Below are 26,740 nucleotides of genomic sequence, written 5' to 3' on the forward strand. Positions count from 1 at the left end.
TCCCTCTCCAGTCATCTGCCATGTTCAAGAGCTGGCATTCCTCTCAATTAGCCCGACGCCCTCAGCCATGAGGAGCGTAGCCCCGAGGTTAACGAAGACCGGAGATAACCACAGAATGCAATCATTGACACGTTACTCGCTCAGCCTGCCTCCAAGCTTGGATCTTTTCTGCGCTTGGCGTTGTTTGCTGATTGGATTTCTGCTCAGTTTAGCCTAACACTGGACCTCCTTTCATTACAAAGCCCCCCCGCCCACTCACCCACCTCCATGCCGATACTGCCAGCCCAGTCTCATTTCCTCTCCTATTGGTTTTTAGAGCCAGACACACTTTCTACTTCAGAAAAAAAAACGCGTTCTTTCTTCTTTTTTTGGATCATCAGGGGGGGTGGAATGATGTGATAGATTCACACATCTATGTCACTCTGACGGGCATCATGGCCCCTGCCTGCCAGTCCGCCTGGCGACGGAGCTGCCAAATGCCTTTGGGGTATTTTTATTGCTTTACCCGCCAAGCATCTGCTCCCAATTACCCAGAGAGGACAGCTCTGATGCTGGACTTTAAAGCAAGCTAACGGGCCGCTTCAGACAGCCGAGAAGTTTGTGCACTAATTAAACTCAGCGGAAGGAAGCCGGCGAAGCCAAGCCGTCAGTAATGAGGACCCCCCAGATCAGAACAGGGTCGGTAGGCCTGGCGGAGAGATTCATTATCAGGCGCATCGGCTAATTATCAGCAAGGCAAAGCAGAGGTTCTCCCACCAGAGCAGGTGTGATGGCAGCAGAGGTTGTCAGGTTGCAGGAGGTGTGGAGATTATAAGGGTGTGATTCACAAGACGGAAAAAGACCTGTCTCCAAAACCGTCTAGTAAGGGCTCTGTTCGACTCAAATCAAAACTCAGTATTTCTCACTAGTTGGTGCTATTCTCGGCTGCTTTTTGGCCTGGGGCTCTGAAATGGGCCGAGCCTGGATGCTCAATGACACGCTCATACAGCACACCCTCTCCAGCTTTGCAGAAGGTAGCGGGGACGGCCACAGCCATCACAGTGTGATCGCTGGGCAGCAGCGCACAGTGAAATGATAGATACGGATACCTGCAGGGTACAGTTAACTCACTCGCACTTCTGCTGCTTAGCCTCACACTGTCAATCAGGGCCGGAGACGTCGGCAGAAACCAGCAAGATCTTGTTAAATTTGGACTGTGATGTTCTTTAAGCATTGTTACCATTTGACTTCATAAATAAAACAAGACTAACAGGTAACAAAAAATGCCAGGCATGAATAGACCAAGCAAATAACTCCAGAATGAAATAGTTGAGAACTGAACTTTTACTTACTGCAGTAATTTTGGACTGCAGCTGTCACTTTGACACTTAACCAGCCTAATAACGTTTGCAAGTCCTGAAACAAATCTGAAAATGTCCTGAAGTTCTGTAGTGTTGAACATCCATTCAAAAAGAACCATATGTCTTTATTAAGTTGTTGGTAAATTCTGAAATTCATCTGTTTTTTGTGTGGATCAAAAGGTTGATTTTGTCCAAAATGCGAAAAGAAAGAGCAAACACCAATCATACCTCCACGTTGTGAGTTATCGATTTGCTCTCACTATCTGCGAGCTGACAAATGTGCCCCAGTCGCTCTGTGTGCCGTCTCTTTTTAAAGCCAGGATCCATGGCATTCAATAGAGAATCGATCACACAGAAAGGATGCCGCGGTGATTAATTGACTTCTTCACTGATCTAGCCGATTCCTCTGTGTGTGGTCAACCAGTGAAGTGATGGATTCAGTAGCTCTCTTTCATCTGTGTCTATTTCTGTATCTCTCTCTCGCGTGTGCGTGTGCGAGTGCGTGGCCAGGCGGGAGCTGTGAAGGACTACATAAAGATGATGCTGGAGGCAGAGCAGCTGAAGTTCCTAGTGTTCGCCCACCACCTCACCATGCTGCAGGCCTGCACCGAGGCCGCCATCGAGGCCAAGGTAACCTCAGGTGCTCCGCAGGCAACTGGAGCTTCTTAGAAGTGTTAAAGAACTTTTTTTTTCAATAATCAAAACCGACAGCGAGAGTTTCTAAATGCACAGTTGAATTCATGCTACTCTACCGTTCTGCCTGTTTTTCCACCATGTCTCCAACAAGAACAAATTGTTCATATCACACACACTGCCTTGGAAATCATTGGCCTCCTCACCCCCGACCTTTCAGATCTCGATAAGAGCCATCACACACATGACCCGTGTTATCCCCCAACCGATTTTTCACCCTTTTCAACTCCAATCTAGATGCAGGTACAGGATGCTAAGTCTTGTCTCGGCTCTGAACACAATACCCTGCTGGTCATAGGGACACACTTATTTATTTATGGATGTATAAGGATATGTATGGCACATTGATGTTACTATGTAAGTGTCTGGTTGTATGTACTGTATGTATGCATCTGTGTCCCTTTTCCACCTTAGGAACTTAACGAAATGTAATGTAACCATTGTATCCATTGATGAAAGAAGATTATAGAAAAATAAAAGATCACAACGAGTGTAGTGGAGCAAACTAAAAGTAGTTCGAAAATCAGTAACTAGTAATATTAGCTCCACTTCTTCCATGGTTCAGTCCCATAACTGCTTACCTCACTCACCTACCATAAAAATCACATCTTGCACGTCTTGCTGTCACTTTTTTAATTACTGAAATGCCCCGGTTTGTAAAATAGGTCACAGGTTGATGACCTAGTTCCTGCAGTGGAAAGGTGCTACTAGTAAATCTATCTAGCTATCCAGACAATTTTTTTTTTCTTTTTCTATGCATAATTCCAGGGCTTTTGTCAGCTATGATCAGCTATGATGCTCTTAAAAGCAGAAAGGTGGTTTAAAAGTACTAGGATTTGTGTTATTCTTGCTCTGTCAATCCCTTTGAAGCGAGAGGGAGCACTCTTTCTATATGGTTGATAGTTCATTTTGGCGCAATTCTGTCATTTCTATTTCAGATTTGTACGTGTTTTTTTTTTCCAGCTACAGAGACCTGAATTAACCATTAACAGTAACCTGGAAGCACTAAAAGTGCAGAATGTAGTCCTATTTCACTGGCTAACCAGAGGTGAATTCTTTCATCTATAGTCCTGCTGTGTTTATAAGTCAAATCCTTGCCGTATCTGTGATTAATTTAGACAGAGTACTGAGCACTAAGCTTACAAGTTGGGCTTGTGCTTCAGCGGGAGCCATACAGCAGATGTTAGCAGTCATGATTTATTAGCGTCTTCCACTTAAGTGCTAAATTCAGGTGTACAGTACAGTGTAATGCAGGTACAATATTTAGGTAATTATATTTTGAAACACAATAGAAGAAGATTATTATTAAGCATCTCTTAAATGATCTATTAATCATCATCTAAAGAAAGAAGAAAAGTTTTTCTTTTTCTCCCTTCGAAAGTAAACTTTTACTTCCACAGCTAATCTCCCAAGGCGCATTTCACAAGTCATCACAAGCAAACAATATCTCTTAGCTCGGCGCCAGCAACCTGCGAAACAGTTCAAGTGTGTGTATGCGTACGTGTGCGCGTGTTTGTGTGTGACGCAGGGGTCGCGGAGGTGTCGTTGAATGTAATGCAGCGGTACGACGTGTGATCGCACTTTCCTCCCTGAGACGCTCGCTCTCTGGTGCGTTCGCACTCACCAATTAACAGACGGGCTAAAAAAAGGAGCGTCAGGCAACGCGCTGTGGTGAGGGGCTCGGCAGAGACAAGTGACGGCGCTCCAATCACATGACGTTATCACTGCTCTCCTGCTCACACTTTCCCATTTCTCACCTGCTGTCGAACTGATTGGAGGGTTTCTTTAATAAAGTTGTGAGTGTTTAAAACTAGTAAATCTGACGAAACAGCAGAATGTTTTTATGGCCTTGAGATGTTGAGAACCTGGTTCTCACTAAGCACATTTATTTCCCCTTTATTTTTCTCTGAAACGTCAAACTGACCTCTGTGTGTTCTTTCTCAGCAACCTTCCGCTTCATATTCATGCAGTTAAAGTTCATTCACACGTGGGAGCTGCACAGTATGAACAGACTCTCCTACTGTCGGCCACTGAGCAGCTCTGCAGGACTGATGGACCCAAATCAAAAGAGTGCAGTGGCCACAGTGCATTAGCAGCTCAGTGAATGTCAAGTTCAGGTTTAATCAACACGCAGCCGCTGCTTTCTTTGTTCGGTGTTATAAAATGTTACGAAAATATTGTGTATATTGATCTCATTTTCTTTTCAAATAAGCTATTTTATTTGCAGTAACTAGTTCATTGCGGCTCTTCTGTTCACATTTTCTACGGTGTGTTCATTCACACATCTGTCATTGAAATTTCTCCAGCATAGAATACAGGTTAATGAAATGTTGCCTGCCTTTAATGTTCCCGCACAATTCTGCCTTTTAGATGCTGCCTCTCGCAAACTGTGTGAACTTTTTTAGTTAATTTAATGGAACTTTAACCACAACAACCACACATTTTCTCCTCCAGTATTTGCAGGTGCACTTCAGGAGAAATCACACATATAGATATTAGTGCAGCTTTAAAGCACAAAAGCTTAAATATTTTGTTGCCTTGCCTCTGTTGTTCCAGGCTGCTTATATCCGTATCGACGGCAGCGTCCCATCCTCAGAACGAATCCAGTTGGTCCACAAGTTCCAGAGTGACCCAGAGACACGGGTGGCCATCCTCAGCATCCAGGCAGCCGGTCAGGTACTCGCATGCACACAAACACACCCAAAATCTATGACCCAACATCACTTTTTGTTCCAGTTGAGATATCGAAATGTAATATAGTGCATTAGCGAGCTGTTGTAACCACTGAAAACAAAATTAGCTATTCAAGTAATCACAAATCGCACTTAATCCTGGCTTTGAAAAATTATTGAATTCCATCAAAAGTAATGGCTAAACAGAGTTGGTGCCAATACTTTTTAATTAAATGAAACCTATGAACACTGAAGAAATAAACTAGTGCTGTACTATTAATGCAACAATAAATAGCTTAAAATATTGCTAAATAGAGTCATTTGGTGCATATTAGTCATACTGATGACCGTTGTCGTTTGTATTGAATCATAATCGAGGTTGGTGCAAGTAGAAAAAAATGCTGAACATGTATTTTACTCTTAATAATGAACTGGACATAGATTATTCTGGGTGACCAAATATGGGCACAAATGTTATCCATTCCAATCAAAGGAGATCGGTGCTTGATACTCTGATGTGGCAATTAGCTGCTAATATTCTGTTATTAAAAAGAATTCACCATTTCAGTGGATGTGGAGTGGAGAGTTCCATTTGAAGTGGTTGAATAAGGTGTTTTTGCTCTAACTGGGCTAGTGTGTGTTTGTGTGTGTGCGTGCGTGTGCGTGTGTGTGTCCTCTTCAGGGTTTAACCTTCACCGCAGCCAGCCACGTGGTGTTTGCCGAGCTCTACTGGAACCCTGGCCACATGAAGCAGGCTGAAGATCGAGCCCACCGTATTGGACAAACGTCCTCCGTCAACGTGCACTACCTCATTGCCAAGGGCACTTTTGACACCGTTATGTGGTCCATGCTCAATAAGAAGGTACTGTGGGTGACGTTCCAGGGAAAGATTTGTGCTCAGCCTTTGATTTATCACCACACATTCCACCAATTAAGCATTCATTGATGTCATGTTTAATTTGAATGATAGATCACTGGAAAATCCGCACAGTCTCACCAAACATTTATGACAAAGACATGTACCTAATTAATGATCAGTTTAATTGAATGTGATCTCACTGATATATTCGTCTTGCATTGATCAGCTGATCTGTGGGGAATGAACATAGTAACATAGCTGAAAACATATCAACTGCTTAAATAACACTTTTGCCTTATACTCACTGTTCCAGTAGGCACCTGTCTACTAAAACATGTATCTTTATATAATGCATGCATTCATGAACAAACTTGTGAAATTGATTTGCATGTGAGAACAGGCTTCAGGGATTTACGTTAGTAATCACAGATGTCTAGATTTGTTTAATTAAAACGGAATTATTCCAATAATAAATGTCCCTGGGATACTGTTCATTAGAACACGTGATTTGGGAAAGAACTCATTTGAACCGAACCGAAACATGAAAAGAAGAACACTGAGGGCCAGATGTACGTACATTTGCAAACGAAGCGTTATCAGCGCCATGTCCAACCCGCAGAAAGCGCACGCTGTGATACTTCAGCTTACGTCGTAGTTACCAAACCTGCAGTTCATCGGGTAATCAGCACAATTTGCCATTTTCATTTCCCGCGACAGGCAATCTGCGCTTTTACCGCAGTGCGGCCTGTTTGTACATACCTCGCCATGCTTTTACGCACACGTTGCGAAACAAATATGCCTGAAGTGGGCGCAAAAGCGTTAGTACATCTGGCCCTGAGCGTCCTGTGTGTCCCTGTAGGAAACGGTGACTGGCAGCACTTTAAATGGCAGAAAGGAATACCTGAAGGCGGACGAGGGCGACAAGGACAAGTGGGAGTTCCTCAACTTTGCCGATGCGTGGACGCCGAGCGAGATGGTGCTGCCGCTGGAGGGAAACACAGGAAATGCCAAAGATGACGTGTTTTTCACTCATGTAAGTCAGCTGGAAGAGTTCATCAGGAACATCAGTAGTGGACCAGTTCATTTGACCTTTTTTCTTTGTTTAGTTCTGAGATAATAAGAAAAGAACACCAAATAAGAACACAAACGGAGACGGCTGATGTTCACCCCCAGTCCTCTGGCGAATACAGTCTTTTGACATCTTTGTATACATAACATCACTGAGTCTGTAAGTTGAATATCTGAGGACGTTTTGTTATAAAGAGGCAGGAAGTTCAGTATTTCGGTTGCTGTTATAGAGAAAGCTACATATTGTATAAAGACCTTGGGAAAAGAACACTGTCACTCACCACATGCGATCTCTTCGCTCTAGTTATGTTGTCTGAGTGGAGCTTAATAAAGTCCTTCAAATGGGAAAGAAGCCAGATTATGAATAACTGTATAGACCAAACATACTTAAAAAAAGTATTAGTTTTTAAAACTAAGATGACATTTTGAGTGGAGTAATCATGGTCATGTTGAGATTGGCGTTTCAAGGCTTTCTTTTTAATAGATGCAGAAAGAACCAAAGAGCTCATCTATATTTAAATAAAAATAAATATGTCTGAGGGTTGTGAGATTAAATGTTTTAGTTTTAGTAGAAACACTTGAACTTAATTGCTTAAGTCAAAGCGGTCTCAAGATGTGTGTCAGTATCACAGAAGACATTAAATCTGTTTGTTTCTTTATGGAATTTCTCATAGTTTTCTGTGCCTATTCATTATTTGTCATCAGGTAGTTTTCATTATTATTTCCTGTGTTACCAGGATACAACTTGGCATCAGAAAATGTTGCTTTGTATTTTTATCAAAGGGGAAAATTATTGCCTTGTGACATTTGTTAGAAAAAGGAAAAAAAAGGAGGATTTGTGTCATGTATGCTCTGTTACTTTACCGGTAGATAAAAATCTATCGTTCATGTAACAAACTGTGTGCTGTAGTGTCAAAAACTAACTTGCATCTTTTTTTCTTAGTTTGAGAAAGAGAAGCAGCACGACATTCGTTCCTTCCTCTCCCCGAGCGCCAGCAGGGAGAAGAAGAGGAAGAGAACAGAGGATGAAGAAACATGTCCCTCCGTCTCCTCAGAGAAGGCTGCCCAGCCAACTGGCAGTGGAACAAACTCTGAAAAAAGAGAGAAGTCTTCCGCACCCGACCAGGACTTCTCTCCCCAGCTGAAGAGGCTCCGGACGCCACAGCCCAGCCCAAGCCCCAGGTCCCGATACGGTGGGAAGCGGCGGTCGACAGCTGCTGTGATCGGCTCCGGCAGCCCCAGCGCCCTGGTCTCCTCCATGGCCCCGCGGAAGCTGTCGGAGCCTGACCCTTCCACTGAGAAGTGGAGCTGTGGGGCCTGCACCTACTCCAACAGCAGCATGTTGCCTTACTGTGAGATGTGCGAGTTTCCGCGCTCTTTTTCTGGTGTCCAGTCAGGTAGGATCAAGAAACAAGTATTGACAAATTATCTGGTGTGTCTGTGTGTGTCTGTATGCATTCCACTATTTTTTCTTTTATTAATTCACAAACTTCATTCCACTGATTGAAAACTGGATTCCATTAAGAAGACAATATTTCCATCATCTCTTGCTTGAAATGAAGCACCTCAAGCTGAACCCATTCATTTCTTTATTTTCCTTCCTGTCAATATCAATCGTAGCAGTCTGTTGACATAATACTTTTGAACAGCATTACAGATTTCACCAGATGGAGATGCATGATAGCGAAAGATGGAGGCAGGCTTACCAGAGTCTGAAATAGCTCTGCTCTCGCGCTCTCTCTCTCTCTCTCTCTCTCTCTCTCTCTCTCTCTCTCTCTCTCTCTCTCTCTCTGCAGATGACAAGGACACAGTATAATTCTCACCTGTCAAGCAGAGAGAGAGAGAGAGAAAACAGGCACCTACTATTGCTGCAAATGTCTCGCACAAAGTTGGGAAAAGTTGAGCCGGCTCTAGCTGATATCTCTGACAGCCTATGATTGTATCTTGCAAAAGAGAGGGGAGGGAAGTCGTTATGACCTGGCAGGCTCCAGGTCCATGCTCTTTAAATGTCTGAGATGCATCACATCGGCTCACAGAAAAAAAAGTATCCTAGAAATCATTTCAGTTTCAGCAGCAGTGATATTTAAGCAGCAATAATTTTAGTGCTTCTTTTAATGCAGGATGTTGCACTGAATGTTATGGTTGTATTGACATTAGGGTGCTTGTAATTTAAAGTCAGACTACACACTTGGATCAAACTTTGTTGCTTCTTATCCATTCTAACACAGCATCTCTCTCAAAATCAATTGAAGGAATTACTACACCAACATGTGGCAAAGATGATTCATTAAACAAAAAGCCATGACAGGCTAACATGGTGTATACTGAAATGAAATAAGGGCTTTGTTTGAGGCGATCATAAATACACTGTTCGCATACTGTACATATACTTTATGATATTGCCTCTTGTACATTGATCTTTTTACCATTTTCTTCTGACAGTTACTTGTAAGGGAAAGAAGAAGAATTGGAAATAATGCATCTACCAAGAAAAAGCATTTAGTTTGTACTATGTTAAGGTTTGATATTGAAAGGACTGATTGATTAATATATTCTAGTGCAGGTACAGTAGGCGTGTTTTTGGCCAGGCTAGCTGTTTTCCCCTTCTTCCATTTATTTGTTTAGCTAAAATAAGCATAGCAAGGCTAATCAGCCTCCTGTAGGTTCATATTTAGCATATACAGACATGAAAGTGGTATCAATCTTCTCATCTAACTCTAAGCAAAAAAGTGAATAAGCATATAGCCCAAAACGATTCCTTTGAAGACATCATGCTTTATAAGTGCTCAAAACCACTAGTCCTAATAGTTGAAAGGAAACTATAAAGGTTTAAAGGTCATGAAGAAAATTTTACTTTAAATGGATCAGAATGCAAAGAGACTAAGATAGTTGGAAATAGAGTTGGAAATGTTGATTGAATGAGGACTTATTGCTTTCTTAATTGAGTCTCATTTACCTGGATTTCCTAACTAACCCTAATGTGAATAACCCAAAATGAGAGTCTAAATTGCATAAAACCACAATATTCTGGTTATTTTACATTAAAAGAATGTTACCTAGCTATGCAGATAGATATACAGATGTGCATGATTTTTTTGCCATAAACACACACACAGTATACACTTGAGTTATCCAGTATGACATTTAATTTCTCACCTGTCTGCATTAATGAGTCTCATTATGCAAATATAAATCTATATTTAGTGTAAGTAAAGAGTCAATATTGGCTGTGCTGAAGGTTTGTTTGCAGCTCAGTCCATTGGAAGTGAGGATGGTGCACTTAAACACGCAGTTCAAACATGTAGTACCTCAGCCTTTGTGCATCACCGAAAACACACACCCACACACTCACCCACACACATATTTTTGAACAGTATTCACCCCCCATTTCATTTTCAGCTGCAGCAGATGCTTGATAACCATTCAGCAATCACACTCTCTTCTATGTCACAAGCGCCACTCTGCATTCACAGCAGCAGGCTGTGTCAGCTCACTAGACGGGGGAATTTAACAACCTGCTAAATTTGTAAATGACAGACTGTGCTGAGAAATAACAACTGTATTTATGGAGGTATCTCTCAACTTGGCAGTACAATCCTCAGCTTGTGGAAATGTAAGAAAAATAATCAGGTCAGAGCTTACAGTATGGCATGAGAAATGTCTCTTCAAGAGCAACAATTTCTCACAATGACGGTAAACTAAAATTGCGACACTGTCTCACAAGTTGTGTCACTAGTATTAAGAAATGTTGCACATAATCACTGAATACTGACACATGATGCAAGGACATCAGGGCTTCATATTCAAAGGAACAGAACAAGTATCATTTGGCTTTAACGGTCTGTGAATTTGAGCAGCATAGCAAAGACAGCAGCTGTAGAGGAAGAATAGTAAGCATGCAGAAGGATATTAGTCTGCTGTACCATGAGGCTTTTGTACCAGAATGAAATGTACCAGAATGTAACAGAATAAGATGCATGAAATGAAAAAGGAAAGTAAGATTTTTAGGATTCCTTGGAAGGTATTGAAGCTTGATGTGGGAAACAGAAATGGCAGATTAGAAGCTGGCTAGCAAATGTCAAAGTGACAAATTCACCCTTCGCTAAGCCCCTTTCCCTTAGGTACTGTTGCTACATCTGTTAAGCTTTCCATTCTGGAAATGCACGTGAAGTTTACAGTGTTTATGGTGGTAGATTTACCACTCAAAATTCCTGCAAATTATTGCCCAGAAGTAAACAAAAGCAGCCTCTCATTTCTGGCCGACCGCTGTGGATTTTGCTGACTGAAATAACAACGGTTGCTTGCAGATTTTATCAGCTGTAGCTAGCTAGCGGTAGCTAATTTGCCCTAAATTCGTGAGCTATTTGAAAACTGGCCTTCTCTGGCTGACTTTTTAGTGTTTCCACCCTTTTTAAAATGAGGACCCTGTGAAAGGGTCTGAAATGTGCACCTGACTGCCACATAAATTATGCCATGGTAAAAAAAACTTGCTAAAGCTCCCCAGCAAAATTTAGCATTCTCCCCAGGTGATTGAAGATGTAGAAGACATCTTAACAAAGGAGACATTGTTCTTGTATTTCAGTGTATTGCAGTTAACTTTTACCTAGAAAAAATAAAAGCTTTGCGGAAGAGCATTAACCCTACGCTATCTCAGGAAACAGGTTTGACTGGAGTAGCGGCTAGTGCAAACTTTCCTATACTAAACAAAGAGTTGTTTTTATAATTTCCAGTCTTCTTTTATTGGCGTTGTTGGTACTTTTTGCTTTAACTGTTGAGCCATGGTGGCCATCACTTCTCATATTTACCAAAGAAAATGATTTCTTATGCGGCAGGGAGGGGAACTTACCAAATTACAACAGCTTTCATTAAGTGGACCCAAATTGAATCACTGTTTTGCTATACCGTCAGTAATCAAGAACAAAAGAAGAAAGAATCAAGTTTTTAATTAAACTGTCATGCATTATAACCTCCTTTTATATGACATGGTTTGACATCTCAGGTGTGTGTCAGTGTGTGTCTATTTAGCACCAGTAAACAACAAGACAGCTTCTGTTCAACCATTTTCAGGTTGAATCGGTGGTGTTGAGTTCCTGTGCAGCTTTTTCAGGCCGAGAGCGTGGGCACGGTTCACTCCTTCAGCTCTTTTACCAGTAGACCAGCAATTTGTCTCTCAGCACCTGCTGTGTCAGAGTATACAGGATGAGGGCACTGGCTCTCTTTATCTTACACTCTATCCTTGTCCTGTCTTTTGACTGCTTTTTAGCATTAAACAACAAAGTCCAGTCAAATCTTCAACTGTTTTGTTATCCTAAAGTATGTGAGGACCAAGTACTTTCCTCTTTTTTTTTTTATACTTTTTTTGCCACAGGCTGCAGCTGTTTCACTCGCTGCCGACTGTAATAAAAGCTTTTCCTGTTTTATTTAACTACTGGAGTGTGTTATTTGTCATGTGAATCCTCATAAGCTGATGCTATTGGCTCACATGCTTTTTGAATGTGTATGTGTGTAGTAGTATAGTTTGTGTAGTTTGTGTGTCTGGAATCGAGACTCAATTTTGGAACCTAATCAAGCCACTACAGACATAATGGGGCCCTGATCTGAGGGAAAAGAACAGGGTTGACTGGTAAAGTTGAGGCATAGCCCCTTTTTTTTCCCCCTGTTAACATCTTCCTCGGTGGGGACAGCTTAACACAAATTGAGCCGTTTCTCTGCGGTCTCGCTCGGCTTGTTAGGGAAGGGGGGCAGCGGTGGGGCCAGGAGCCCAGAGATTCAGATGACATTTTAGGGAGCCGACTAGAGCCTGGCCTTTTGAAGAAACAAGCCACAGAGAGGCAGGATCACTAATTAGCCTTCTGCGTCCCCAAGTCTCACAACTTACTGTCTTGTTAGATTTCACACCTCAAGTTCAACAAATAATGTAAAAGGATATGATTTATATTTAACTAGGAAAGTAAGGAAAGGAAATTGTATAGCACTTCTCTGAATGAAGTTCTGTTCAGACTGAAAGTGACATTTACCTTTGATAAATGTCATGAATAATTGTCTTCTTGCTTTTAGTAGCTAACTTGTCTGTTAGCTTTACCTTGATGATAAACATTTGTATTACCAGACCCTCAGTTTGTGAGTGGCAGTGCCTTACAAGTGTGCCACTTAAAAGTAAAATTTTATATAATGTGGCATCTATTAATGGTAATGGCATAATCCTTGCATCCATTAACATTTTTGTCTTAGATTTCTGCTTGACCTTCACAGAATTACAACATTCAGTATGAATGAAAATTACATGAATGGTTTAAGAGCAGAACAAGCGTGGTTGCCAGTTTACAAGGTGCCGTGAGCTGATTCTTTAAAGCAAGATCTGTGATTGGCATTCTGCCGTCGTCAGCTGTTTGAATACCGCTCACTGCACCTGGCTGGACTGCTGTACAGATGCAGCAATCGCTGACAATTATTTTGTTTAGGTTTAATTGCACACATAATGCAAGCGGGCAATTAACAAAACAATGTGACACGAACATAAATGATTCTCCCGGCAAATTATATTGATTTGAGAGCTGGTGAAAAGGGGGGCTGCCAGGTGTTCTATCTGCAGTGCTCTGCTTCACTGCTGATGTGCTACTGAGCAAGGATCTAAAATCTGAAATGTCCTCAGCAGTGTAGACCTTCAGTTAGTGGTCAGTATGTAGCAATCAGACAGCTACCTAGAATAGATTTTGTTTAGACATTCTACTACATCCCTGCTTATGTCTATCCATGTTACACAATCTTCTAAAATTGTCAGTAAAGGACTTATGATAGCTAATAACATCACTAATGAGCCATATTGAGTTTTCTTTTATGTCAGCAGTCATTTTGTCACACTCTTCAGATGATGGATATCTCACCAGGGAATGAAACTCTTCAAAGTCTGATTACACTGTGCAACTCGGCCAATAAAGTAATCTTGCTCTCTCTCTCTCTCTCTCTCTCTCTCTCTCTCTCTCTCTCTCTCTCTCTCTCTCTCTCTCTCTCTCCCTCCCCCTCCCTCTTTCTCTGCTGGCTCAGAGCCACCCAGGCATCAGCTGCCCCCCTCCACCGACAGGGACCAGGCATGCGTTGTCCTCTCCAGCTCCGACAGCGAGCCAGAGCTCAGCCGGCGAAAAGACCAGACTCCAGAATCGCTCAAAGACAAACAGAGCGAGGAGGAGGAGGAGGATGAGCCTCCGAAAGACAAACAGAAACCAGGAGAAGCAGAGGAGGAGGACAAGTTGCAGCTCAAAGGCAAACAATCAGCGGGAGAGCGATGCGACAACGTCGCTGGCGGCTGCCTCCCCCCCGACCACACACAGGGTAATCCCACCTGCAATCTTCTCCTTTTCATATCCAGGGAAATTGACTGGTGCTGTATTGTCACCTGCCCATATAATGCTGTTTAATATCATCACTTCAAACCAATAAGGGGCTATATCTCATTCCATATGGGGCTGGGTATTATTATTCTTACTATTATTAGTATCTAGTTGGGGATATTGCCTATTTCTCCACTCAGGAAGCTACAGGAGATATTGAGTAAAACTTTACTAATCTCCAAAGTGCAGCTTGTTGAAACCACAGACCTTCTTGGAGCACCAAAATACACACAAGGTGTTAGGTTCAATCACTGTTTGGTAGGCAACTGATGAGCTTCTGATTGGCTGTTTTTTTAATAAAGTGGACAGGTCTAATTACATAAAAGGCACAAATTCCCTCCCGACACCAACTTATCCTTGAAACACAACCTGCTTTCCCTGTCCACTCTGTTTATATGAGTACATGTCTGCAGGTCTCTGAGGGATGTGAAGAAACAAATTCCCAATTACACAGTGTGTAATATTGCAAATTAAGACCTCTGTGTTCAAATACTTGTGTCTCAAAGGGATACGCAAAGCAATAAATTGCGCTAATTACAAAGAACTAATTACACCGTGTGTAATATGAAGAGCTCTAAAAACAATTGCCAGACTAGCAGAGTCTAAGAAAAGCCTGTGACCTGGCTGTTGCTTCTGAAAGCGTGCAGACATTTTGGTTGAGAGTTATTGAAGGATGAAACTGAGCTGAAAGCAGTTCAGGGATGTTTTAAGCTTCTTTGCAGAATACTTAACATAGCAAGGAATATTGCACAAGCCATTTAGGTTTTAACGGGCAAGCTATCAACCCCTATTACCCTTTAACATCCTCAGATCAGTGTGCAACAACTTGGCAGATTCCTTTCCTTTTCTTTCAGACACACACACACACACACACTGACATCTATTAGTGGCCAGAGATTGTCGAGTGGTTAATTTCCCGTCTCTGTAGCTACCTGTGCCCCCCAATGGTCTAGGATTGAATCCCACTGCAGCTTCCCCTGCAGTGCCTTCTGCACTCTATGTCCCCCCCCTCCCTACTCTCAGGCTAAGAAATATTAAAGGTGAGCGAAAGGCCCTCTTTCTTTTTTGAAAAACGCCTCTATTTAGACCGACTCTCAGGGAGAGATAAAAGCTTCACTGTCGATCAGAAATGGCAGCACTAAAGAGACACTGCTGGATGCCAACTTGGCCCCCCACGTCCCCTCTGGACGCGTACTGTTCCCTTGAGACAACTTATATCTGTCTGCGTGTCATCTATTTATCTATCTGTGTGTCTATATTTCTATCCGTCTATCTATATGTCTATTTTTCTGTCTGTCTGTATAGCTAGCTAGCTAGCTATCGTTCTGTTGTCGTCTATTTATCTGTTTAGCTATCTAGCTACGTAGCTAGATAGTAGGGCTATTTGGATATCTTGCCATCTAGCTATCTGTCTATCTTTCTGTCTGTCGTCTATTTATCCGTCTATATCTGTCCATCTATATATATATATATATATATATATATATATCTTTCCGGCGTCTATCTATCTATCTATCTATCTATCTATCTATCTATCTATCTATCTATCTATCTATCTATCTATCTATCTATCTATCTATCTATCTGTCTGTCTGCCTGTATATCTGTCTGTCTTTCCATCCATCCATCCATCCATCCATCACGTTGGTGGTTAGTCAGTTTGTTAGTTACATGCCGTTGCCTGTCTGTCTCTGGCCGTGTGGGTTTTAGTATGAAACTCAGTGGTTGTCCAATAAAAGTGACCTATGGGGTCAGGAGCGGTGCCTAATGATTTCCCTCTACCTGCCCGTGGTTTTAGAAGGCGACCTGCAGAGCTGTCGGCCGCCCCCACCTCTTGATTGCTCTGAGATTACTTTCCTCACAGCACAGACAGGCAATCACTCCTCCTCCACTTCTCTGTCTGTCTCTCTCTTTACTGTCTGTCGCCTCATCTATCTGCATGACCCAACCATTCCAACATAGAACATTTTTCTTTGGGATGTTAGTTCAAACCTTGCAGAGCATCAGCTGCACTAAACCTCTTCAAACTTGAATGGTGCAGTTGGAATTTTTTTGTAAATATCTTTTGTTTCGATCCTGCAGAAGATGAGATGACTCAGTCCAATTAGGCGTTGTTTTCTTTCCCTCGCAGTAAAATAACAGATAAATCCCTTGAGGTGTTTTGAAGGCACTGTTCATACTGTGTAAGTGACAGTCTAATAAGACGGCTTTGTAAGATGAATTGCCCCCATCGTATAAATGGCCCACTTAATGCAGCTGGCGCGTTCCGCCACTGCAAACAGGGGAAGGGAAAAAAAAAACTGCTTACAACAAATATAGGGTGTACATTGCATAGCTGCTAGGTTTCATTACAGATGTAGGAGGACAGATAGAGGGGATTTTGTGAAACGATAGTGTCCTAAAAAATTTTTGGCTTTAGGTTTGTAACGATGCACAATGCCTTCGCCTGGTCGTCTTGGTATTTTCAGACACAAAGTGGCCTATTCCAGCTGAAGCTGGGCGCAGATCAGAACAGCGTGTGCAAACCCAGGGAAATTACACTTATGAGGACGGCAAACATAAAAATGGAAAGATATGGACATTGTACAGGATAGATCAAGGATGATCTGACCCTTAAAATTTGTGATGCAATTTGATGCTAAAACTTGTTTTGTTTAGACAAATCAGTGGTGGAATGTTGACCATAAATTCTTAATAGCCATCTGTGCAGGAAGTGCTGAGTTTCATTGATGGTAGCTTAATACGGCTCATAAAAATGGGAAATTCTGAGGAACTTGTACTTTACTTGAGTATTCACATTTTATGCTACTGTATATTAACACTGACAGGGCCATTTTGCGTCTGAATAAGTACTTGTACTTTTGATACTTCTGTACTTTGGAAAAAATAATCCTAAAATATGCCAAATTGTTCTGACTTGCAGACAATGTTGTGTCCACTTAGGACTAGAGATGTTCCGATACCGATACTGCCTAAAACGCTGGTATCGGTATCGGGAAGTACTGGAGTTTATGCACCGATCCGATACCACGTAATAAAGCCCTAAACAAAATCTACGCTAAAGTAGTTTATTTAGGTTCTTTTTCCGTTATAACTGGCTGTCAAACTGGATGATAAAAGAAAGTTCTGGGGCATTCATTGTTTGTATTTGTTCATGTTTCACAAAGAGTTTAACCTGAGCCAGACTGACAACAGAGATAGAAATAATATCACATCTATACAGGGATAGTAGTATACAGTTGTTAAAACATAATAAAATATATGACACACTGGTATCGGATAAGTACTCGGTATCGGCCGATACGCAAGTTCAGGTATCAGAATCGGTATCGGGAAGCAAAAAATGGAATCGGGCCATCTCTACTTAGGACCCCATCACTCATAATAAGAAGAAATTGATAAAATGTGTTTGCAGGGCCTTTAATATTTTGACATTGGAGGGCATGATGGGAGGGATGTTTTTGGTACATGACAGCACCTGTTAACTCGTGTCACAGACGTCAGCCTGTGTCAGTATTCCCCCTCCATTAGCAAGCCAAATGGACACACACACTTTCTCACGAGCACACGCACAGACAAGGCAGACAACTGGCCACGCGAAGTGATTTAAGGCAAGTGTTATCAGAGTGTTATAGGTCATTGTCTAAATGAAGCGTGGTCGAGCAGCGGCGGTCTCATTTCCACCGCCTGACCTTTTCTTGCTTGATGCTGGCAGGATGAGCGAGCTACATGGCTGACATTAATGACCTGCTCTCTCTCTCTCTCTCTCTCTCTCTCTCTCTCTCTCTCTCTCTCTCTCTCTCTCTCTCTCTCTCTTTTTTTCTCTCCATCTGTGACTGTCATTTTATCACTCTCTCTTTCTTTCTTTCTCTCTCTCTTTTCTTCTAGCTGCATTTCCATCCTGTGAGAAATAAATTGGGAGGTTTCTGTAAAAGAAATGGGCTTTCTATGTAGCTGCACAGTGTTACACAACTTTAAAAAACACTGTTCAGCATACCGGGAAATATCCTTATTAGCTTAAAGAAAAATTGAATGTTGGATCAATCATCAAAGTAGACGGAAGTGTTTAGATTACGACATGTCTGACTGCCTCTGCCACTCAGTGTTGTAGATCACAAGTTAGCGTGATTCTGCAAATACATTGCTCATTTTTTCGCCTAATATTTATTCAGAAATGTGGGTTAAGACCAGTAACCAGCATGGGGTGTGTGTATCCAATCAGGTCCAATTTTGAGAGACTTCCTGTCTTTATTCCATGCTCATGTCTGTCCACCATTGACAATGTGGCACAAATGATTGCTGACACGGCTCGTAAACTCACTAGCTAAAAAAACAAAGTGTAATTTAAGATATAAGTCATTTTAAGCGCTTATATGCTGCTTTTAGAAAAAGAAACGAAAAAAAAGAAGGAAACACATAAGGTTGTTGCTATATCAGCTGGTGACGGCAACAAGCAAAATTCACTTTCCTTCATATTTACATCAAAAAATGTCAAAGATAATTAAACATTTTCATTTCAGAATCTATAATCAAGTGTTTGAAAGCAATAACGCTAAATACTTTTTTCAAACATGCGCTGTATATGTAAACAGATTTAATGATCTGCTACCAATGCCATTTCATCTCAATACTGTGCTCTGTTTAATAAATCTGAAAAGCTGCTGGGGTTTAATGTCTCTGCTAGTCATTGCATCACCAGAGGAGCAAACAAAGGTACCAATAAAGCTGTGAAAGCCAATAATGAGCCAATAATATATACTCTGTGAGATATTAGCCAGCCTCTTCCTCTCTCCCTGCAGACGGAAGAGCTGCAGCGTGTCTGTCTTCTGCTGCGGATGCTAATGACGAGGATGAGGGCAATGATGGAGATGATGCCAGCGCCGCCCATCCCGTCTACCCAGGCCTGCAGTTCTGCGCCAGCCAGTACACGGACAGAATATATCTTTACTCCAAGGTACCGCAGCCAGTGTGAAACATTTGATTGTGCGTTTTGGAAAAATGATTAGACACGGCTCCTAATGGGACCAGAGATGTTTTGCAATATAATTTTTGCTCGCTTCTCTTTTTTTTTCCTTAAAGTTGCGTAAAGGTAGTGTTGTAATGTCTTGTTCTTTGGTTTCGTCCAGTGTCACTTTGGTTCCTTTTCTACATTTGAAATTGTTTTTTTTTTGTTCCTCCTAAACTGCCATATAACACCTGAGATATGCAAGCATTGCATTACATGTGTTTTTTTTTGGTCGCTTTGACTTGCAGTTTGCGATGCGCAAATGTCTTAGGATTAGGTATCTAGTTTAATTTCCCATAGATACACACAACAGGTAGTTTTTTCATTGTACAGTTTCAAAACCCTTCACATTTCCTTTAGTAAACTGCATTCCTGCCTGAGGAGATGAGCAGTGTAAAAAACCAAACAACTAGCATGTAGGCGTGCCTAAAGTATTTGAAGCTGGGCCAAGAGGAAAGAAAATACCACATAAAAAAACAAATATCTACACACTTTTTGTTGCCCTGAGGCCTGAATGAAAAAAGAAAAGTGTTTACTGAGCATTACTGAAAGCCCTGCACACGTAGACAACTAAAAATGTATTAGTTTTCATCTTTTAATCAGCACTACGTGATATTTTCACGTATGAAATACATTGGTCTCAAGTGTGGTCACATTCACCCAATGTGACATCACAAAGTCACCCGATTCAAAGTGCTGTTGGTTGTAAACACTGTGCCCAGAAAGTGATGCATTCAAAAGTTGAAATATCCTAAGCAACTGCATCTAATTTATCCTTCCATTCAGAGAAAGCTAGATGTCATATTTATGCTTCTCCTGTCCTTTTAGTGTAAAACTGTGTGATATAATATGTTAGGTACTGGGTATTACATTTCAAACTGTTATTCCTCCAGCTATTTGAACGTACTAAAGTGCAAACACATCAAGACTGTCAGAAAACCGAAGCCCTTTTTACTTTCTAAATGAAAGTCGGAAGTCTAGAAGTCTCTGATGTAATAGTTTTTATTTCAGGTCTCAAGGCAGTAAGAATAAGTCAAACTGAAAGGGCATGTAGAGTTCTGATACCCACTTGATGTTTTGTTCTTCACCAGCTTGTTTCTGTCAGATTTAACTGAGCAGTGAACAAAGCATAATTAATTCCTTCTTTTTCTTGAGTGGGAAGTCTCATTGAGATCAAGATATCTTCATCAAGATAGAGCTGCAAACAACAATACAGTTAAGGAAATATGAGACGCGCAGTTCTATCATGCTTTGCCAATTAGCAAACGGAACAGATGTGAGAAAACAATGACAGGCAACATTAAGAAAGTCAAAGTTTAAGATTGAAACTAATTGTGATTGAAAGTGCTCAAATTATTTCAGTTACAAGTTGCACTTTGATGAACATAGTCTAGACTTGATAAACATGCTGTATTATGTCATTATAGGTTTAGCACAGTATAAAAAAATACCATGATTGAACAACCATAATGCTTGAGATTAACATTGATTGCCTCTTGTCTATTACCAGAGGAACAAGAGGCTGTTTGAGTCATTTCACGTTGTTTTTCTCTTCTTTTCTCTGAGATTGATCGAGCCCGTGTGGTAAAAGAGGAAAGAGAAGCTCTTCATATCCAGTCATATTCTTTGGTTTAATACAAATTAAAGGGTTAAGAATTACCAAAGGATTACCGATGCCCTTTAACAAGGATCTGCCCATCTTCAAGCCTCTTCCCAACATTTCCTCTTTTATCTGTATTTACCAGCTCTCAGGAAGTCTAACATTTTATTTAATATATTTGGTTCACAAATGTTTTTCTTATATTTATGTATATTTAAATGCGCAGTCCACCAATTTTACATATCAGGATCAGTTTACTTGTCATGGGAAGTACTACTCAGCCTGTGAAAATAGCTCTATGATAACTTGTGTGAGTCTGAAGGAGCTTTGTCAAGTCTGAGAAGATAACCCTGATGATGTCATAGTGATGTCATCAGGGTTATCTTGGCTTGGGCTTGGAGACTGAAAGCCTGCAATACAACTTGGGGATGACAGACTTGGGCGCTAAGGTAGAAAGGGTCTTGCATTATGGGAAATGTAGGGTCAAGTGTTTCCCTGGCAACAGGGAAGCGCTTAATTTACAAAATAGTGTTACACAAATAACGGGGAATTGTTAAAAGGTAAGAGCATTAGTGCTCTTGTATTTTTTTAATTATAGAAACATCAAGCTACTGCTATAACACAATGTAAGCTAGCTGAAGATAACACTGTAGGTAACTTTGCGCCAAAGATCGTCTTTTCAATACATTATTTGCTATGGTTGTGGTCACTTCACGTCAGGGAAGAGACTTTCGACTTGTGTTTAAACATGTTTAATATTGCCGGTGATAATTCAATTAAATTGTATCTATAGTATCAAATCATAACAAGAGTTATCTCAAGACACTTTACAGATAGAGTAGGTCTACACCACACCCTATAATTTACAAAGACTCAACAATTCCAGTAATTCCCCCAAGAGCAAGCATTTAGTGTGAGAAACCTGGGACAGACCCAGGCTCTTGGTAGGCTGTGTCTGACTATGCCGGTTGGGGTTGTGATGAACCGTTGCAGTAATAGTCCCAATAAAAATAATGGAACTATATGGACTAGATATAGTAGTTGTAGTAGTTCATGGTGTAGCAGGGCGTAGCAGGACGTAGCAGGGCACTGCAGAGTGTAGCAGGGGTGTAGCAGGAGTGTAGCAGGGCATAGCAGGGCATAGCAGGGCGGAGCAGGACCACGGCAACAGCTGCAACCATGATTTAGGTGCCACCCTAATCCAAGGAAAACCGCTGATGGGGAGCGGATATTAAAAAAGAACAGAAATCTGCTGGCTTATCTGTCTCTTGCATGTCCCATAACATTATGGAAGTGTACTGTAGTACCAAATCACTGGAGTACCCTTTTAATACTACTATTTGCTGTGTTCTTGACATATATCTTGGTACAGCAGTAAAAAAATAAATGGATGCTAGCATTGCTCAAAATATGAAAAAACAATTGAACACCTTGCTGCTTTGTTCAAATAGTAATGAACATCAACAACAATGGCAGCAGTGACAGAGCACTGCAGAAGTGTTAGATCAGTCATACATTTGTAGATATCCCCTAACAAGCTGCAGTCGGTTTATTTTGAAAGAGCTGACCAAAGATAGCAAACAAAGGCACTGAGCCAGAAAAGGAAGTAAAGACAGTTTACCTGCAGCAAGTAATCACGTTATATTTTAAACCAACTGCAGGCGGTCTCTCGCAGGGGGCTTTTACGTGAAGACTGTTATTAGTATGTGAAGACTTCACCTTTTTCATTCAGATAATGAAATAGGCGCCACTTGCCACCAGTCCTCCGTATTGATCGGATTGTGATACTTAACGCCCTTTTGTTTCATTCATGAGGGATCAAATTCCTTCCCCACTAACGTAGATAAGAGACAAGAGGGTTTTACATAGAGAGGACCAAAGCACTCAACTGAATCACCAATGGAATATTACCCTGACGGCAATAGACAAGTGTCATGTACGCGTGGCTGAGACGATAAGCCACGGAGATAAATGTCCCCCGCTGTCGTTTAAATGATGAACTGTAGGAATTCTGGCTGAAAAGCTGTCACATCGGGATAATCCTGGACCAGGCATCGAATTCACACTGGGGGCCGCTCAATGCACAATCAGAGGAAGATTTGTCACCGGGGTTTGAATGAGAAATATTGAGAGTATTAGTAATTTGATGTCCATTTTCCGTTTTAGTCAAGGATTCAGTGTTCCTGCTCTCTTTGTTTCATGTCAACACCAGGAGTAGCAGATGGCTGGGGTTTACCACGTCAGGATGATTCAGACGTGCATTATGTTGTGCTAAACTTATTTTTTAAATCCTTTGCTGTGACTCCCCTTATTTAGGGGTACTCATTACAAACCCCTGACATACTTAATGAAAACACTATAGAAATCCTAAGGTCCATATTTATAGACGATATACAGTATCTACATTATATCTATAAAAGTCAACATTAAGTGTTGTTTACGTGATTTTAAACAGATCGTATATATATATATATATATATATATATATACACAAATACACTATGTGGGGAACAAACATATTACGTGAAACTCATGTATGCCTAAAATAAGATTGAGTTGTTTTTTTACATGAAAAGAAATTAACCTCTTTTTTTTGAGAATTCTAATTTGTTTCCCTTTTAAATTATTGTTTTCTTAATTTGTAATGCATGTATTTAAAATATATATAGTATATATTTGTTACTCATGAGCTTGCCATTGGGGAGGATAGCACACCTCTTTTTAATCACTGCTCCATGCTGTAACGGCACAACCTGCTCCACCGTTCCCCTGACTCTCCATGATATTTATTTTGTCATAATCCAAATAAACATGTGAGCCTCAGTGCACTGAGGATACAGCACAGAAAAAAACTTCCTAATGTTGATTTGTATGTCCAAATCCCTGTGTCAGCAGCCGGCAGGTATTAACCTTTTAAATGTGATCCTTTCTCCGGTCTCATGCCTGTCCTCTCCGTCCGCCATGTCCATGGCTGGAGTGGCTCTGGAAGCTGATAACTAGATTGTAGCTTTACCTAATTTCACTCACTGGTCAGCCTCTCTTATAAAACGTCCCTGATGTTTGGCACAATCACTGTCATCTGGGTGAAGTTAACACTGAGTGTAAGTGGCTTCTGAGGCTTCAAATTGGCAGTAGTTAGTGCTAATGAAAAAATAATAACTGGAAAAATTTTCTTTTATTGTGTTTTTTTTTTCTACAATGATTCTGCAGATACCTCCTAGCTGCGGCAGTATGATTAGCCATAATCACAGCAAGGTTCATTCTTGTAGGTATATGCAGTTTTATTTTGTATAGTCTTTAAAATCCTCATTATTTTTGTTACTAATGCATGCATACTGTCACAAGAGAAGCAGGATCTTCAAAGTAGTGCACATATATTAGAATAAAAACAAAAGAGATCACTAACAAGCTCCTTGGTTACCACAGGAATTACCATGGCAACCACTAAAGAATTAAGTGTGGCCAGATTACAGAACTTGAATGTAATTGGATTCAAGTTCTGCAAGTTAGTTATTAAATATGTGATTGCTTGGCTAAAAATACCTGTAGTTTAATACAAATGAAGCTGCAGAACACAATGAAACTAATTGCATGTAAACTCTATAAAACCGGTTATTTGGCTCCTAATTGTAGGGTGACAGTTTTGGTGCTGCAGGTGCTACTGGCATACATTTTCCATACAGGACCAAACGGCTATTTTAGTTTATTTAAAAAATGACAACTTCTTTTGTACTTTAAACCCTTTACAATATTTTCTTTATGTCCTCAGGTGTCTTTCAGACTAACAATCAAGGTTCCCATTTCACATTGTGTTATTATCTGCTACCTTATTTCACAATATTATTCTCATATGCACATGTACCAGATATTCATTAGGAAACAATACTGAGAGTCTACAGCCATGCTAGTATTTCTGTGAGGCTGTACTTACAGTAGGCACAACAGTGCTTTGGGCTACATGGGTTTGCACGTGTGCGAACATGCTCACAATGAAAATGCTAACATGCTAAAGTTTAGCAGGTATATGTTTACCGTGTTCACCAGATTATTAGCATGCTAACATTTGCTATTTGTCACTTAACACAAAGTAGTACAGCTGAGGCTGTTGGGAAGGTCATTAGTTTGCAGGTATTTGGTCATAAACCAAAGTATCGGTCAAATACAAAATTGAACCTGTTCATGGTTAGATGACAAGTGACTGGATCACCAAAGTTCTAACAGTTTATCATGAGAGGGGCATGAATTTCTGTACCAAATTGCATGCCAAACCGTCCATAGTTGTCAAGGCATTTTACATTTTCACAAAAAATGTCCACCTCATGAAAGCACTACAGGATGCACGCCACACGCCAACCAATAGTTGTTGAGATATTTAAATATATTATTCAAAATATTTCAGCCAGGTTATTAGCATGGCTAAAAAAAACTATGAAATGTGTGTTTGATGCTAATATGTGGGTAAACTCTTAATAAGGATAAAATACTAGAGTTCAAACATGGAAATAGATAATAATTGAAGTCAAATAACTGTCATACTATAATTACTGTAAAAGGACAGCATGCATGGATTATCTAATGCCAATGCAATTATCCAATAGTAATGTCAAACACATTACACTGTAGTATTTGACTTTATCCTGCTAGTTCACAGTAACGCAGCATTATCTTCTGCAATGTGACAAAGTGATGTGAACAGTCAAAGAAATCCTTGTGTTGTTATTAATGACAAAAAGAAGGACGCCCACCTTCTCTGACACATAACACATTTATTTGACAGCTTCAGAGATGTTTGTTTGCATTCCACTCCTCACAAAGTTATATAACTACAATATTACCCTGACATTTATTCTTGTCAAGCAAGTGAAACAATGCCTCTGCTGCGTGGTCATTCACTTAGAGGTACACTGAGCAAGTGAACGTGCGTGGTTGTATTTGTATGCTTTGGTTACACCAGTGACTCAGCAGCAAAGCCCACATCTCACCAACTGTTTGGGCAAACACGAGGAGCCCGTCAGGAACCTCCAAAGAACCATGAAGGGACTGAGTGTAAAGTAGTGGTGCCACTATGCACCATTTACTGCTTCCAAGAACCAGCAAGTGTTTTATAGATCTCGCTCTGCCTCGTGAGCGAGACTGAGGGGATTTTAGCCAAAAATAAATTACTACATTACTAAATGACTTGGGGTCAGTTCACTCATTCTGGTATCTATATCCATACAAATAGTTTTTTTTTCTGATTTAAATATTTGATTGCTTTTTTCGGAATAATATAATTTACTTTTACAATCATTAATGCAAAATCCATATTCACATACAGCCATATAAAACAGTTATCTGGAATTAAGGAAAAAAGAATTATGATGTGCAGTACATCCCTTTAGAATTTCTGACTCAGGTTTATGAAAGGACAAAAAAGAAAGAAGAGCGGTACAAAGACTTTTAAAGTTTTTTTTCTACGGGTTGTGTTTTATCTATGATCAGATTTCTTTGGAACTACTTTCTAGCGATTAAATCTTCCCTACAAAAAACGGTTGACAGCACGCTTTGTAGATTACTTAAAGTAATGGTTGCACTAATTCTGAAATGTGGTGTATGTGGTGAATTTTGATAACGGCAGTAGTTACTGCTATGAGCACCACAGATGAAATTCCATTCACCTCCATTGTGTTGCGGTGGAGGCAGATATTTCAGAGACAGATATCTCAAAGCCTGGGCAAATAAAACTGCCCGGCGACAAATCACTCAAGATGAGAGAGGAAATGTTTTTTCTTAACACTTTACTTTTTTTGGGGGGGGGGGGGGCTTTTCCCTTTATTATATAATGTATTATATAGTGACAGTGGATAGACAGTAAAGGGGGAGAGAGATGGGGGATGACACGCAGCAAAGGGCAGCAGGTCGGATTCAAACCCGTTGCAGGACTCCGCCAACATGGGGCGAACGCTCTTACTGGCTGAGTTAGAGGCCGCCCCAGTGACACTTTACTTTAACTCCCTTATAATTGTTTATGTGCTGCTTATTACTGCCAAAGAGGGGGGTTATAATAAGATGTTAATTGAAAAACACACCAACCTATCCAAATTACTTTATATTTGACAATAAGGTGCAAATATGC

At 40.7% G+C, this 26,740-nt stretch overlaps 1 protein-coding gene across 5 annotated transcripts in view; it reads left to right on the top strand.

Annotated features, from left to right (window-relative positions):
• zranb3 (zinc finger, RAN-binding domain containing 3) overlaps positions 1 to 26,740 on the top strand; it is a 71,708-nt gene that overhangs the window by 26,578 nt on the left and 18,390 nt on the right. For all 5 annotated transcript variants that reach the window (XM_039793482.1, XM_039793480.1, XM_039793481.1 and 2 more), the window contains exons 9-15: positions 1,851 to 1,970; positions 4,590 to 4,709; positions 5,388 to 5,567; positions 6,424 to 6,597; positions 7,576 to 8,029; positions 13,677 to 13,961; positions 18,820 to 18,974. In XM_039793482.1, coding sequence (XP_039649416.1) covers positions 1,851 to 1,970; positions 4,590 to 4,709; positions 5,388 to 5,567; positions 6,424 to 6,597; positions 7,576 to 8,029; positions 13,677 to 13,961; positions 18,820 to 18,974 — 1,488 coding nt within the window. The remainder of the gene's footprint in view (positions 1 to 1,850; positions 1,971 to 4,589; positions 4,710 to 5,387; positions 5,568 to 6,423; positions 6,598 to 7,575; positions 8,030 to 13,676; positions 13,962 to 18,819; positions 18,975 to 26,740) is intronic.

Source organism: Perca fluviatilis, chromosome 24, assembly GCF_010015445.1.
Source record: "Perca fluviatilis chromosome 24, GENO_Pfluv_1.0, whole genome shotgun sequence".
Taxonomy (NCBI): Eukaryota; Metazoa; Chordata; class Actinopteri; order Perciformes; family Percidae; genus Perca; species Perca fluviatilis.